The sequence below is a fragment of the Mus musculus genome, chromosome 10 (genome assembly GCF_000001635.26).
Source record: "Mus musculus strain C57BL/6J chromosome 10, GRCm38.p6 C57BL/6J".
Classification (NCBI taxonomy): Eukaryota; Metazoa; Chordata; class Mammalia; order Rodentia; family Muridae; genus Mus; species Mus musculus.
This window is the reverse complement of record NC_000076.6, coordinates 70925906-70939531: the sequence shown is the minus strand read 5'-3', so window position 1 is coordinate 70939531 and position 13626 is coordinate 70925906. Positions and strand designations below refer to the sequence as shown.

The 13626-nt window shown below is 46.6% G+C and overlaps 1 protein-coding gene and 1 long non-coding RNA gene across 4 annotated transcripts in view; one reads left to right on the top strand and one right to left on the bottom strand.

Moving 5' to 3' along the window:
- Bicc1 (BicC family RNA binding protein 1) overlaps positions 1-13626 on the top strand; it is a 236861-nt gene that overhangs the window by 220159 nt on the left and 3076 nt on the right. The window contains exons 18-21 of one of the 2 annotated variants that reach the window (NM_001347189.1): positions 3544-3700; positions 7287-7447; positions 8842-8941; positions 11738-11817. In NM_001347189.1, the coding sequence (NP_001334118.1) occupies positions 3544-3700; positions 7287-7447; positions 8842-8941; positions 11738-11793 (474 nt within the window). In that variant the 3' untranslated portion in view covers positions 11794-11817. The remainder of the gene's footprint in view (positions 1-3543; positions 3701-7286; positions 7448-8841; positions 8942-11737; positions 11818-13626) is intronic. The other variant, NM_031397.3, reaches the window with a different exon arrangement.
- 4930533K18Rik (RIKEN cDNA 4930533K18 gene) overlaps positions 5292-13626 on the bottom strand; it is a 65600-nt gene continuing 57265 nt past the window's right edge. For both annotated transcript variants that reach the window (NR_166096.1, NR_166097.1), the window contains one exon: positions 5292-5676. This is a non-coding gene — a long non-coding RNA (RIKEN cDNA 4930533K18 gene). The remainder of the gene's footprint in view (positions 5677-13626) is intronic.

Below are 13626 nucleotides of genomic sequence, written 5' to 3'. Positions count from 1 at the left end.
GATCTTCAGAAGCAGGGATATGGGGACCATTATGCCTGCACTTTGGGGCTGTAGGTGTCTGCTCCCCCTCACGATACTAGGGCTCTAAGAGGAAATAGCATCCTCTTTTGTTAGCAGAAGAATTAAGCTAACAATGAGACTTGGCCCCACACCCTGCAGTCAGTAGTCCGCCTCCCTTGCCTCTACTTGCTGCAGAGTAGAGCGTGGGGTTGTCAACCACCATGCTGTAGGTTCTGAAATGAGACATTTGACTTTAGAAATGCCCTACACTTCCCCACTCGGAGCCTGACACTAGCAGGTTGAGAATTATGCACAACAACAGAGGTCAGGTGTAGAACTTGTAGTGACTGATGAAATTTCACCTGTTGTGTATATAGATTTTGTGAGGCTTCGTGATTCTCATCAACTTTGGGGTTGTGTTGTCGGGTACCTAGTCATAGTAGGAAGTTCTACTGGAGAACTGTGTCCATAGGATAAGCCAGGCTTCTGAAGGAAGAGTTTGTCTTCCTCGCTGGAGGAAGGAAATAGCCATTCAAGCTGTTTGTGCTTTTTGTGTCCAACGTGATAGTTTCAGGGTGTTACGTGGGCACAGAAGAGATCAGTGGTAGTGACCTTGAACTGGATTCGCTTACTTCTTCTGTGCTTTACGGGGTGCGTGTTCATGGATAAATTCGTACAGTCCCCACAAACTTCTAGTTCAAAAAGAGGCTCCCAGAGTGGGTGTGTCTTCATCAAGACATAGGCCAGTAAACGTGAGAGAAAGACTTGACTTCATTTCACAGAACGGACTAGAGCATCTCCTTAATGAGCTAACTCCAGGAGTGCACAGGGAAAGATGAACTGAGGTAGAGCCATGTGACATGGATCTCTCTCTGTCTCTGTTTCTGTCTCTGTCTCTGTCTCTCTCTCTCACACATAAACTGATACATAATTTTTAATCACTTGGAAGAAGAACCTTTTTGTCAAGTTCTCCAAGATCTCATGTGGTCACAGGGACAGCCTGGCTTGGATGTGTTTTGGATATGAGCCACAGTTGATGCCAATGATCCAAGGAAACACTGCCGTTAGGAGTGTTTAGTGCTGAAACACTAACGGTGTTTTTGGACAACACAAACACGGGACCTTGAAATGTTCTCCACTCTTGCACTTACCCAGGGTCAGACAGATGACTTTCTCGGGGTGGAAATGTACAGGGCCACTGTCTAGTAGCCAAACTTCTCCTGTGTCTTTGTTGCTGTTTTGACTGACTTGGGCTAGCCTACTCTACTTCCCTGGCTGATGACAGTCAGTCCACTTGGGCAGGCAGTGACAGTGAGACACAGGGAAGCCCCGGTGGCCTAAAGCTACCTAGCCCACTGTGTGCCACACGCCTCAGCTCCGTACTGCAGGAAGCTTGCTTGGTGTAAGAATTAGATACTTTGAGCTCTGGGCTCTGAGCTATTGAAAAGCCGGAGTTGAGCAATTCTTCAAGTTTTTGCACAGCTAAGTAATTACCCTATCCTCCCTAAAAGTTCTTTAGATAAGAGGCAGGCACTTTCCACCTTTCCTTTTCCCTGCTAGCTTGGTGTCATTAGTGGATCATCAAAAAACAAACAAGGTAGCTTTGAACTGAGCCTCAAAGGCATTTGGGATTTTTCCCATTTTCTTTCTGCCCCGTCTACCTCTCAGAAGCGCAGGAGTCACATATTCTCTGAAGCAAACCAAAGTATGAGTTGGGAACCACGAGTGGTTTTCAACTTTCCCAAGACTAAGTAAGGAAGACAGGTCTGATAATGTTTACTCTCACAAAGCTCAATGTGCACGTGAACTGCCCAGTGGATATTTTAGCTCTGCTAGTGGAAGAGCAGGGGCCGCCATCTTTGGAAACCTGCCATTTGCATGTGACTTGGATCAGTCTGCCAGGCAAGTGGTGAAGGACACTCAGATGTCGAGCTATAGGACGCTAGCCGCTCCTCAGGGCTGCAGCCTTTGCCAGAATCCAGTGAATGCTGGCCCTTGCTACTCTGGATTTATCTTGGTTTAGGATATGAAAGATATTTTCACTGGAAGATCTAGGGATTTTTTTTCCTATCTTAGAAACCATAATTTCCCTGTAGGATTGCTCTAAGCTAGCAAAAGCATCCTCACTGATGCAGGAAAGGCGATCTTTGAGTGTGACTCAGCATCCCTGAGTCCATCCTGTGGGGCACCACGTGACACACATAGTGTGCAGCTTTAGACAGTATTGCCTTCTGGTGGGAGAGAAACAACAAGAGCAAGGAGGCAGAGGGCAATCAGATTCCTAGTCCTGCCGTGGAGGCTGCTCAGACCTTAGGAACAGATGACAGGCATGCTGGGAAATGTAGGTGACAAAATAGGGCCCATCTCACTGGATCTTGGGAAAGAGCATCGAGTCCAAGGAGTAACTGGCATGGCTGTTCTAACATCAGAACTCACTGGAGAGGTCTCAGAGCAGAAGGCGCGTAGGTGATGGGGCATCTGAGATGAGGTTCCAGCAAGGCCGACCCATGCTCACACTCGAAGAAGCACCTCTGCCTCTGGTTAAGCATAGTAGAAGTTCAAGAATGTACATGGAGGCATAGATTGTTTCTGATTTGGTGCTAAAAAATACTAGCTGTCATGGTTTGAATATGCTTGGCCCAGGGCGTGGCACTATTTGGAGGTATAGCCTTGTTAGAGTTGGCATGTCACTGTGGGTGTGGGCTTTAAGGCCCTCTCCCCACCCCAATCCTAGCTGCCTGGAAGTCAGTCTCCTCATTGCAGCCTTCAGATGTAGATGTAGAACTCTCAGCTCTGCCTGCACCATGCCTGCCTAGATGTTGTCATGCTTGATGATAATGGACTGAACCTCTGCACCTGTAAGCCAGCCCCAGTGAAATGTTGTCCTTGTAAGAGTTGCCTTGGTCATGGTGTCTGCTCACAGCAGTAAAACCCTAAGACATTAGCCTTGTTTTATGTGCTGGATTAGAGAGGGAGGCAGTAAGACTAGCAATGTGACGAGATACCATGACCAAGGCAACTCATAAAGGACACCATTTAATTGGAGCTGTCTTACTAGTTCTGAGGTTCAGTCCATGATCATCATGGCAGGAAGCATGGCATTGTCCAGGCAGGCCTGGCACTGAAGAAGGAGCTAAGAATTCTACATCTTGTTCTGAAGGCAAACAGAAGAATACTGGCTTCCAGGCAGCTAGGAGGAAGGCTTCTCAAAGCCCACCCCCACAGTGACACACTTCCAACAAGGCCACACTCCCTGGGCCAAGCATATTCGAACCACCACACTCAACCATAACATTTTGAAACTATAAAAAGGATTCTTTTCACTGGGGACTCTGTGGGCATCTGTATAGTCAGGTCCCGTTGGTGAGGACCTTACACTGTATATGTTTGTCTTTGGTATCTTCCTGAGAATGGGTGTGCCCCAGTTGCTGGCAAAAAAGACATTGTGTGGCATCGTCTGCATTTATTTTATCCATTTCTCCCTCCCACTCTGAGATGTCTACTTTGTTGAACTCTTCCTTCCCTGGCTTGGACTCTTTCCAGGGCTCCTCATTGTCCCTCTCAAGGTCCAGCAGTCGTGAGCACCTGGCAAGTGGAAGCGAGTCAGACAACTGGAGAGACCGGAATGGAATAGGCCCCATGGGTCACAGTGAATTCTCAGCACCAATCGGCAGCCCCAAGCGCAAGCAGAACAAATCAAGTGAGCCTGATTTCCGGTTCCGCTTTCAGGCATCAGCCTAGATGCCTTTCCTGAGGGGACCAGGTGTAGGCAGCTCACTCCCGAGGTGTGAAGGGCTTGGTGAGAGTCATGTGTGTGCAGCATCTTTCCAAAGACTCCCTGATTCCTCCCTGTCAAGGGCACTCAGTTCCCTTCTCTCAGTGGGTTTTGTACTGGCATATACTCTAGCACTCGCCATCCCCAAATGCCATCATTTACTGATCGACCTACCCTGTAGGATTTGAGTTCTGTGAGTCTGTGATACCTAGGAATGCTTATTGAGTACCATACACCAGGCCGCGCCTCACACTTAGCAGGAACACATTCTGGAGATGTCTGTGGAGATAATAATGCAAGCCTTTGCACACTCATACGCCTCCACCTGTGAAAGTGCTTGAGTAAGGTATGATCAAAGTAGCACATTGGACAACTGAAGGAAAGCTCACTATTAAAGGTGAAATTGGGCTCTTAAATTTTAAAATTTGGAATGTCGTACATGAGTACTGTAGCTACACCATTTTCTCCCCTCCCTCCCATGCCTTCCTGACTTCCTCTCTCAGCAGCCATGGGTTGGTTTCCTGTAGCTCTTCAGCTATGGGGTGATATCGTATGGGATTTCCCCAGTGAACATTGGCCTTATCAACTGGTTTTGTCATTATGCAGATCTTGTTTGGACAAGATGGCTTAGCATAAACAGAAAAAATCACTCCAAATCTCGGGCATTCTGCCCAAGCAGATATGGCTGAGACTGAGCAGGGTTGTTTTAATCTGTAAAGGCATCCACCCTTCTAGGTGGTAGAAATGGGTAACCAGACAAAAGATGGCACGATGGCCATGAAGTGTGTTGATAATGCCTTCTTATTCCGGGTTCTTGCCAAATTGGGAATTCTAAAAAATGTAGCATGAGATATCTGAAGGAATCACAGCTGAATGCAGTAGGCCTCATAGCCCTCAAGGTTGTAGTTAATCAGGTGGCTGGGTTGTCAGGTGTATCCAAGTTGAAGATGGGTCCTGGTCTTTACCAAGTCCAAATCAGAAAGAGAGTTCAAGCCAAGTCTCCCCGCTGAACCATTTGTAGCTGGAGATTCCATCATCTACTGTCTGATTCTCTAATGACCCACAGTGCAGTCAGCTCAGAGGCAGGCTGCTGTTCCTTCCACACAGGGATGGGATGGGGTGGGGTGGGGGGTATTTGCCTTGTAGCCCAGTGTAGGTTGGCTTTGAGTTTCTCCTTTCCTTCAGCTAACATTAGATACTTACACTGATGGTACTAAGTTGTTGAATTAAAAGTTAGGTTTAAGATGAGTTTGTGACAAAAAAAAAAAAAAACAAAACAAAACAAAAAAACCATGGGGGTTGGGGATAGTGGGGCTCAGTTGTCTTGCTTTCCCCAGGAAACTGTAACAGTATGAGTCGGGTTTAAAAAGAAAGCAGAGGAACTATCAACAGCTAACACGGATGTACCGACAATCCACACACACAGTGATGGGCCATTATAAATAGTTCCCACTGGGGTCTCTATTTTCAAGTATCTGTTTACATTTTTAAGGATATGTTTTACTCGGCCCAGATCTACAGTATAGGTAATACTTTAATGCTCACAAAGGGCATGGGTATGGCCACTTCTTCTTTATGCCCTGGGTCTTAGCCTCAAAGTCTCTTCCTTCTTAGCAGTCTTCTCTTTATACCACTTGCTCACGTGTAGATTTTGGTAGCACCCCCTTTGCTCTCCCGGAAGGTAAGTTCATGACTTGGACACAATTTACACCATCACTCTGCCGTCAGCTTGTACACACTCAAGGCCAGTGGTCGCTGAGGGGCTCTGAGGACATGGCTTTGTAGCACCCTTGAAGTACCCTTTGATGGTGGTGGTGGTGGGGGGTGCTTCTGCCTTCCTTTCCAGTGATGGCCCAAGGATCTTATTTTAGATCCCTTCATATTCTTCCCCTAAGAAAACACTTGTTTTCAAAAGGAAAAGAAATGTTAGTGAATGACTGGCCTTTGGGACGTTGCAGAGAGCTGCTCGGTTTACATGGGGGAACGGGAGGATGTGATCGGTGACTCCACCGATCACATACAAAGCAGACTCTGAGGTTTTCCTGCTACAGAGCCTTGGCGTGGCCTGCATGGACTGCCTGGCCTGGAGGAACATCGTCTCTCTCTCTGTCTCTCTCTGTCTCTCTGTTTCTCTCTCTCTCTCCCTCTCTCTCTCTCCCTCTCTCTCTCTCTCTCTCTCCCTCTCTCTCTCTCTCTCTCTCCCTCTCTCTCTCAGAATCCCTCTTAGGGACCAATCCTTGCTGTGAGAGGATTTGGATCCTCACCAAGATCGGCAGAAGACCAGCATAACTGCACACCTATGCTAAGACTCTCTGAAGTAGTATGCTTGGGTGTCTAGTATGGTTCTGTGGTCCTTCCCCTGGCCCAGACTGTCAGTGTACTGCTCTGTTAGCAATCTTCCCGGGAAACACATTTGCTGTGTTGTAAACTAAACCCAGGCACCTCGGCCTCGCCATTGCAGACGGTACTCACTCAGGAGATGTTCAGTTTGATGCCCAGATGCACTCTCTGAGGCAATGGAATGTGTGTGCTGTAGCGGTACACAGTTCCTCTGAGGCAATGGAATGTGTGTGCTGTAGCGGTACACAGTTCCTCTGAGGCAATGGAATGTGTGTGCTGTAGCGGTACACAGTTCCTCTGAGGCAATGGAATGTGTGTGCTGTAGCGGTACACAGTTCCTCTGAGGCAATGGAATGTGTGTGCTGTAGCGGTACACAGTTCCTCTGAGGCAATGGAATGTGTGTGCTGTAGCGGTACACAGTTCCTCTGAGGCAATGGAATGTGTGTGCTGTAGCGGTACACAGTTCCTCTGAGGCAATGGAATGTGTGTGCTGTAGCGGTACACAGTTCCTCTGAGGCAATGGAATGTGTGTGCTGTAGCGGTACACAGTTCCTCTGAGGCAATGGAATGTGTGTGCTGTAGCGGTACACAGTTCCTCTGAGGCAATGGAATGTGTGTGCTGTAGCGGTACACAGTTCCTCTGAGGCAATGGAATGTGTGTGCTGTAGCGGTACACAGTTCCTCTGAGGCAATGGAATGTGTGTACTGTAGCGGTACACAGTTCCTCTGACTGAGGAGGAGGCACAGGGTGGGGGGGTCAGAGAATCACCCTGCTCTCCAAAGGGAGCCTGGACCTGTGGTCACTTCTTGTTCCTTTACCATGTCCCAGAGTTCCCTTCCAGCTCTTCATTTGATTCCCCGACAAACCTGCTATAAAGAGCAAAGGCTCGGGGAAAAAAACGCAGCACATGATTATAAAGTGCAGAGACGCCGTACAGACTTTCTGCCTTGCGAGTGTAACCTCCGAATGGCAGGAGCCTCCCTACAGCAGTAAACAGCAGCGTCTCCTTGGTGTACAGCTCAGCCTGTGGTGACAGATTATCTTACCAGGATCCCCCAGCCCGTGTGCTCGGCTCATCCGAACAACGAAATCTGAAATGCTTGGTGATGGAGACTTTCAATCGAACCGCCTTCACCCGTGGCCCTGACTGCCTCTCCTTTGCCTTCCAGGAGAGCACTATCTAAGCAGCAGCAACTACATGGACTGCATTTCCTCGCTGACGGGAAGCAATGGCTGTAACCTGAACAGCTGCTTCAAAGGCTCCGACCTCCCCGAGCTTTTCAGCAAGCTGGGCCTAGGCAAATACACGGATGTCTTCCAGCAGCAAGAGGTCAGCCAGCTTCCTGGGCATCTTTGTTTGGGTTGTGGGTGTGATGACCTCTAGAAGGAAGCTGTTCCACTGACCCGTGGTTGTTCTTTCCTTTGGGCTTTTAGGTCAGGCCTTACTTAGCTTTGTTCGAGGAAAATGTGGTTTCATTTCTTATTTGGTATAGCGTGGTAACACAGAAGTAGAAAAGTGGGGTTTACAGAAAAGTACCCCAACCATCCTTCCCCATTTTAACCCAGTGAGTGCACTGGGGTATGGATGCAAGGGGATTGGGGTATTTACAGCTCCCCTGAGGTCAGCCTGGAGCCTTATCGTTCACATCTGCAGTCGTAAGCGAAATGTACCGCAGCCTGCAGGGCACTTTGTTGCCTGTTGCCAGTGCTGGACATGAGTAATGGGGCAGATGGGATCTGAATTCACTGCAGTTATCTTTCTAGTCCTGCAGGCTCCCTTCAGAATAAGAGCCCTGCCCTTGAGCTGTTTTCTCTTATACTTTGTTGCTGAGGGCACAGGACACAGCTGTGCTATTATACAGCAAATCCTATATTATTCTTGAGAGAGTCTGCTGTGTTTGGTGACCCAAGGACTTGATTCTCATGCATGGTCTTATACAACACAACGGGAGATATCATCTTGTGTACAGTTTGGTTTCTTCCTTTAACCAAAAGCTAACAAGCATTCTTCCCATTGGTAACTTCCTACAATCGAAAGCTGACAAACATTCTGTCCCCTGGACAGATCCATGCCCTTCTTCCTCATCAGGTCACAAATGTGGTACAATATCTGTGTCGTTTTGTTTTAAGCACAGCTGCCAAGAGGCTCAGGGCTCAGCTTATCTTGGTAGAATCAAGTTGTGGTTTTACTCTGTCTCCTGCTAACAATGACTTTCAGTTCATCCACTCACCAGTTTCTTTATTTGCTTTGTTTGTGGGTTGTTGGTTTGTTTTTTGGTTTTGGTTTTGTTTTTTTTTTTTTTTGTTTTTTTTTTTGAGATGTTATTTGCTGGGTATGAGTGTTTTCCTGGATGGATGGATGTATGTCTGTGTACCATGTGTGTGTAGTACCCTCAGAGGACAGAGGTGGACATCAGCTACCCTAGAACTACAGTTACAGACAGTTGTGAGCCACCATGTAGGAGCTGGGAATGTAACCAGGGTCCTTTGGAACCCTGTTACAACACATTGCTTATGACTGCAACCAGTGCTCTTAACTGCCCAACCATCTCTCCAGTCCCCACCAGCCATTGCCTAATTTTTTGGGCCCTCAGGTTGGTGCCACCACCATTGGTATTAGGAAGTAGATGGATTTAACAAATCGATATAAAGACGGGTTGACTGCACGATGAAAATTGACGCGCACTTAACCGACTGGCTATAGCTTGTTTCTGTTTTCCACAGATCGATCTTCAGACATTCCTCACCCTCACAGATCAGGATCTGAAGGAGCTGGGAATCACAACCTTTGGTGCCCGAAGGAAAATGCTGCTGGCAATCTCAGGTGAATATATGTTGAATTCATATTTTAAAATCTGAAAAACACTCTGCTAGGGGTCTCAGCACGTGGGGTGGGTTCTGCCCATCAACTACTCAGCCCTCTAATACCACAGTGCACAATATACAGTTGGGGAGTAGTTCCTCCTGCCAACACTTAACTAATGCTGAGAACACCCTCCTACCTAAACAAGGCCCTGCCCGAAGGTCTGCCTTGGTGATACTGTTTCTTCTAATAGAATTCCTCAAAAAAGATGTAGCAGAACATAAGACAGGGTGAGCAATTGTATTATTTTAGCCCTTGTGATAAACAAGGCGCTCAGTTTGTGAGTGATTATTCTTGATTGGATGCCGTGTTCAAACACGTATGCCCTTGAACGCCAGAGACATCAGCCTGAGAGGAACCGGGTCCTCATGGTGCTTCTTGTCTGAAATATCAGACTTAATGCCTTATGATTCTTTTTCAAATGTTTTAGAAGAACTTGAGTCATAGGCAGAAGAGCACTAGTATCAGCTTCCCTAGTCTGCCTTGTGGGCGGGGCTGTTGTATATTCATTTAGCAGGTGGTCTGTACGCACTCACCGGGGACCATACAGGTGACGTCAGGGCGGTGCACACATACGTCAGTGCGCCTCTAAAGTGTTCATAGAGAGGAGAGCAAGAAGTCTTTCCAGCAGTGCTTTTGAATGTCAAGTTCATGTGTGCCCGCCCCTTGAAAAGACAGTGTCACTAAATAAAGGCAGAAGCCCAGCTTTCTTTGCTAGGGGACTGTGACTTTGCAGGCTGGGCCTGTGTGAACGGAACAGTTGCATCCAGCTGGCGAATATCCTTTCTAGACAGTGTCTGCTAATCAGATTGGAAAATATAATTCAAAAACCTTAGTGATTGGTCATTTCACTTAGCAGCATGACCAGACCCACATGCTAAGAAATCTTTGTCTATGCCTTAGACTCCTCCACTGTAGCGTCTGTGAATATAAGCTTCAGGACTCCACACCTCCCGGCGGGGGTGGGGGTGGGGCACCAGCCTGTATTAACAGTGTACAGGTGGATGTGTAATTCCTGATTAGTCACGAGCTCATCACAATCTGTGTGAGGGGAACAGTGGGTTCAGAGAGGATGCTTCAGCTCTGTTGGGCCCAGTCCCTGATTCTTGAGTCTGGGCCAGTTTGCAAATCTCTCTTGGTTTTGGCTTGTCGTGAATGTGGACTGTGGTGTGGAGACTGTGTGGCTCACCTTCCATTTCCCAGACCTCTCCTTTCATAAAATTCATCACCAGGCTTGATGAAAACAGAAAGCTAGAGAATCAGTGAATGCTCTTAGCGGGCTGTTCCAAACCCTTATCTCTTCCTTTGGCTGCCTTAGTAATAAGATTGCTTTGTTCAAGCCGGGTGGTGGTGGCACACGCCTTTAATCCCAGCACTTGGGAGGCAGAGGCAGGCGGATTTCTGAGTTCGAGGCCAACCTGGTCTACAAAGTGAGTTCCAGGACAGCCAGGGCTACACAGAGAAACCCTGTCTCGAAAAACCAAAAAAAAAAAAAAAAAAAAAAGATTGCTTTGTTCACCGTGATTACAGAGAGCCAGACCATGGAGTCATTATTCTTAAGACTCTCATGTTAGATACACCCACAGTCTTTCGTTGATTTTAAGTGAATCTACTCCAGCCCTTGCCGCAGAGGACGGCTCCGAAACACTTTCACAGGTGGTAGGTGGGTTCTCAGGAAACTCTTCTCTGGAATATGGCAATGCCCCTCAGTCTAGGTATGGGAGAATGTGGAGTAAGAGAGATAGGGTTTTGAATCCTCTGTTTTTCTAATTGTCCACTATCTTAGGGTTTCCATTGTTGTGAAAAGACGCCATGACCAAGGGAACTCTTATAAGGACAACATGTAATTGGGGCTGACAGGTTCAGAGAGGTTTAGTCCATTATCATCAAGGCAGGAACATGGCAGCATCCAGGTAGACATGTGGGGCTGGAGGAGCCGATAGTTCTATATCTTGATCCAAAGGCAGCTAGGAGAACACTGTCTCCCATGTGGAGGGTCTCAAAGCCCACTCCCATAGTGACATACTTCTTCCTACAAGGCCTCACCTTGTAGTAGTGCCACCCCCTGGGCCAAACATATACAAACCACCACAGCCTCTTTAGCGTGTTCTTCTGAGGTCAGTGTGTATGTTTTGGAGACCGCCTCTCCTGATGGGCTCACAAGTTCTCTTGCCTTTAAAAAGGGAATTAGGTGCCAAGGGACGGCTCCACTCATCATGGGGTCTTTGATCTCTCACTTGAGGGTGCCTTTACTATGCTGAATGCTGAATTGCTTTCTTTGCAAGTCGTAATGTTGTCATCAAGATATGCTTCATCGAAAAGATGCCTCTCCCAATTCCGCTTACCTGGCAACAAAGACTCCTGATCACAACCCCCAAGTATTCTACCCCAGATGGATGCAGGATGGCTGGGCAGCCCAGAGTCTTGCTTGTCTTCTGATTAGATCGCACAAGACTCCTTTGGAGAACTGTACAGATTGTTAAATTTGTCCTGGGAGAGTTGTTCTTCTGGTACGAGGTTTTATCTTGGGGCAGAAAGTCTGCCATTTTAAAACCATAGGAAATGAACTTGAGATGTAGAGAGGCATCCAAGAATAGATCTGATTTTTTTTTCTTTTAAATCAGAAGATTCTGAGACTAGGTTAGTAACTGGTTAGCTAGCTGGACAGACTCAGTGAGAGGCACGTTAGCATCCTGTTGACAACGCCTCCCGCCACAGCCTCAGGTAGATCTAACATCTCCCGACCTATTTTTTTAGTTTGTGACTCTGTTCAGATCCGCAACAAGATCCTGAGAGCTGCCAGGATTCTGTGAACCTTGGAATGTCAAAGAAAAAAGGTTGGTATTTTCCAGAAAAAAAAAAAAAAAAAAAAAAAAAAAAAAAAAAAAAACCACCAAAAAAAACCTATCCCCTTAGGGTTTCTGAGACAAAAGAAGCGACTAGAGAGAGGAACTCTCATTTTTAGTCTTAAAAATGACTAATACCCTTAAATATCATCAGTAGGACTTGACCTGACAACCTGTTTCAGGCAGGTTTGTTTCTGTTTGTTTTGTTTTGTTTTGTTTTGTTTTCTGAGCCTCACATGGGTTTACACTTTTAGAAACTATACCTTTGAATGGCCTGATATCCAACCCCTAATGATCATTGTAATCTTTCAGATGGCTGGCTGATGGGACCTTTAAAAAAAAACTGAAAATTGCTTCATCGCTCCCCACTATTTTTATGTGCCCCTGGCACATGCTCCTCTGCTGGGGAAGAATGTTCATCCCCTTTCCTTACTTTTTCTTCTCTGTAATATGGGAACAAACCCCCGAGTTCCCACCTTATCCCTGTGTGGAAAATGGAGACCAGAGATGACGGTCTTCTCTTAGTTTGCCTTGAAGCCCACTCGGTCCCATCTTGAATCTGACTTTTGAAGTTCTGTGTTTGTGGGCCTTAAAATACAAACCATTCAGCTTCTTAGAAGGAGTGCCATATTCTGTAGCAACATGGAAACAAGAGCCACGTCACGTGTGCCAGTGTGTGCCCTGTTCGTAGCGATGCCTTACCTCCTCACAGATTTCAAACGATTATAATTCATGGATGGATTGGGTATACAGCAGTACAAACTAAGGCTCTGTCACTGGTCACACCCAAGTGGTGATGTGCTGGGGACATTTCCCACTACCATTGGGGGCCCTAGTTATCTATGATCATGAAACCTAGTGTTCACTGGACCCTTGTATCAGGCAGGTTGGAACTCAGTTCTGCACGGCATTGGTGTGCCAGCAAAGGGCATCAACTTTTGAAAAACCAGTTTTCTTGTCTATGTAGTAGAGAATGCTGGTGTTATCTGCCCTTTCGGGAAGATTTGTTCAAAGTGAAGGAATTCTAAGGTTATCTGTCATCACTTCTAAAGCAACAATATTATCTTTTCTCCAAGAACAAGTGTGTTAACAAAGAGAGGTATCTCCAAGGTTGACTTGACCCTTACAGTGCAGACATTTACATTCTAAAAACAGTCAGGGGAACTGTTAGTGTGTGTGGAGTATCTTCCAGTACTCAGCAGACAGGAGTATGGCTGACTGGTGGTCCTTACCCTTCCGACTCATTAGAGACCCAATTGTTCTCTCATCCGAAGACTCCCCACAATTCCCATGGCTCACAGTATGCCTGCAGAATTCCAAAGATGATGCATATAGAGGGGGTAGTATTAAACAGAGCCCTGTGCAAATATGAGGTGTTGAATCTCCTGCCCAAGTCCACTGAACACAGACAACTTCAAGCAAGGCAGTTTTACGCCCTCCTGATTATTGACAGTTGAGCAAATTGGAGAGATTGGTGTTTGGTGCTTATGAGAAATCCTAACTTCCTGTCTCACAGTTCCCCTGGCATGTCTTCCTTATTGTGTTTTCTGGTGACGCCAGGGTCTATCAAATACTGCTTGCAATGGTTAGCTGTGTGCCTTCCTGTTTGGTTCCGTACCGCCATGTGAAAATCATCAGATATGTTTCCTAAGTACTCGGGATCCTTTGAAATCAAAGAAGGATTCTTTTATTTTTTTTCCCCTGACAATTTAGATTTCAGTATTGTTTTTAAGTATTAATTTCCTAAGTGGGGTAAGATGTTTACTAAGTTGATGGTTTTTTGTGCAGAGCTCTCCTTTG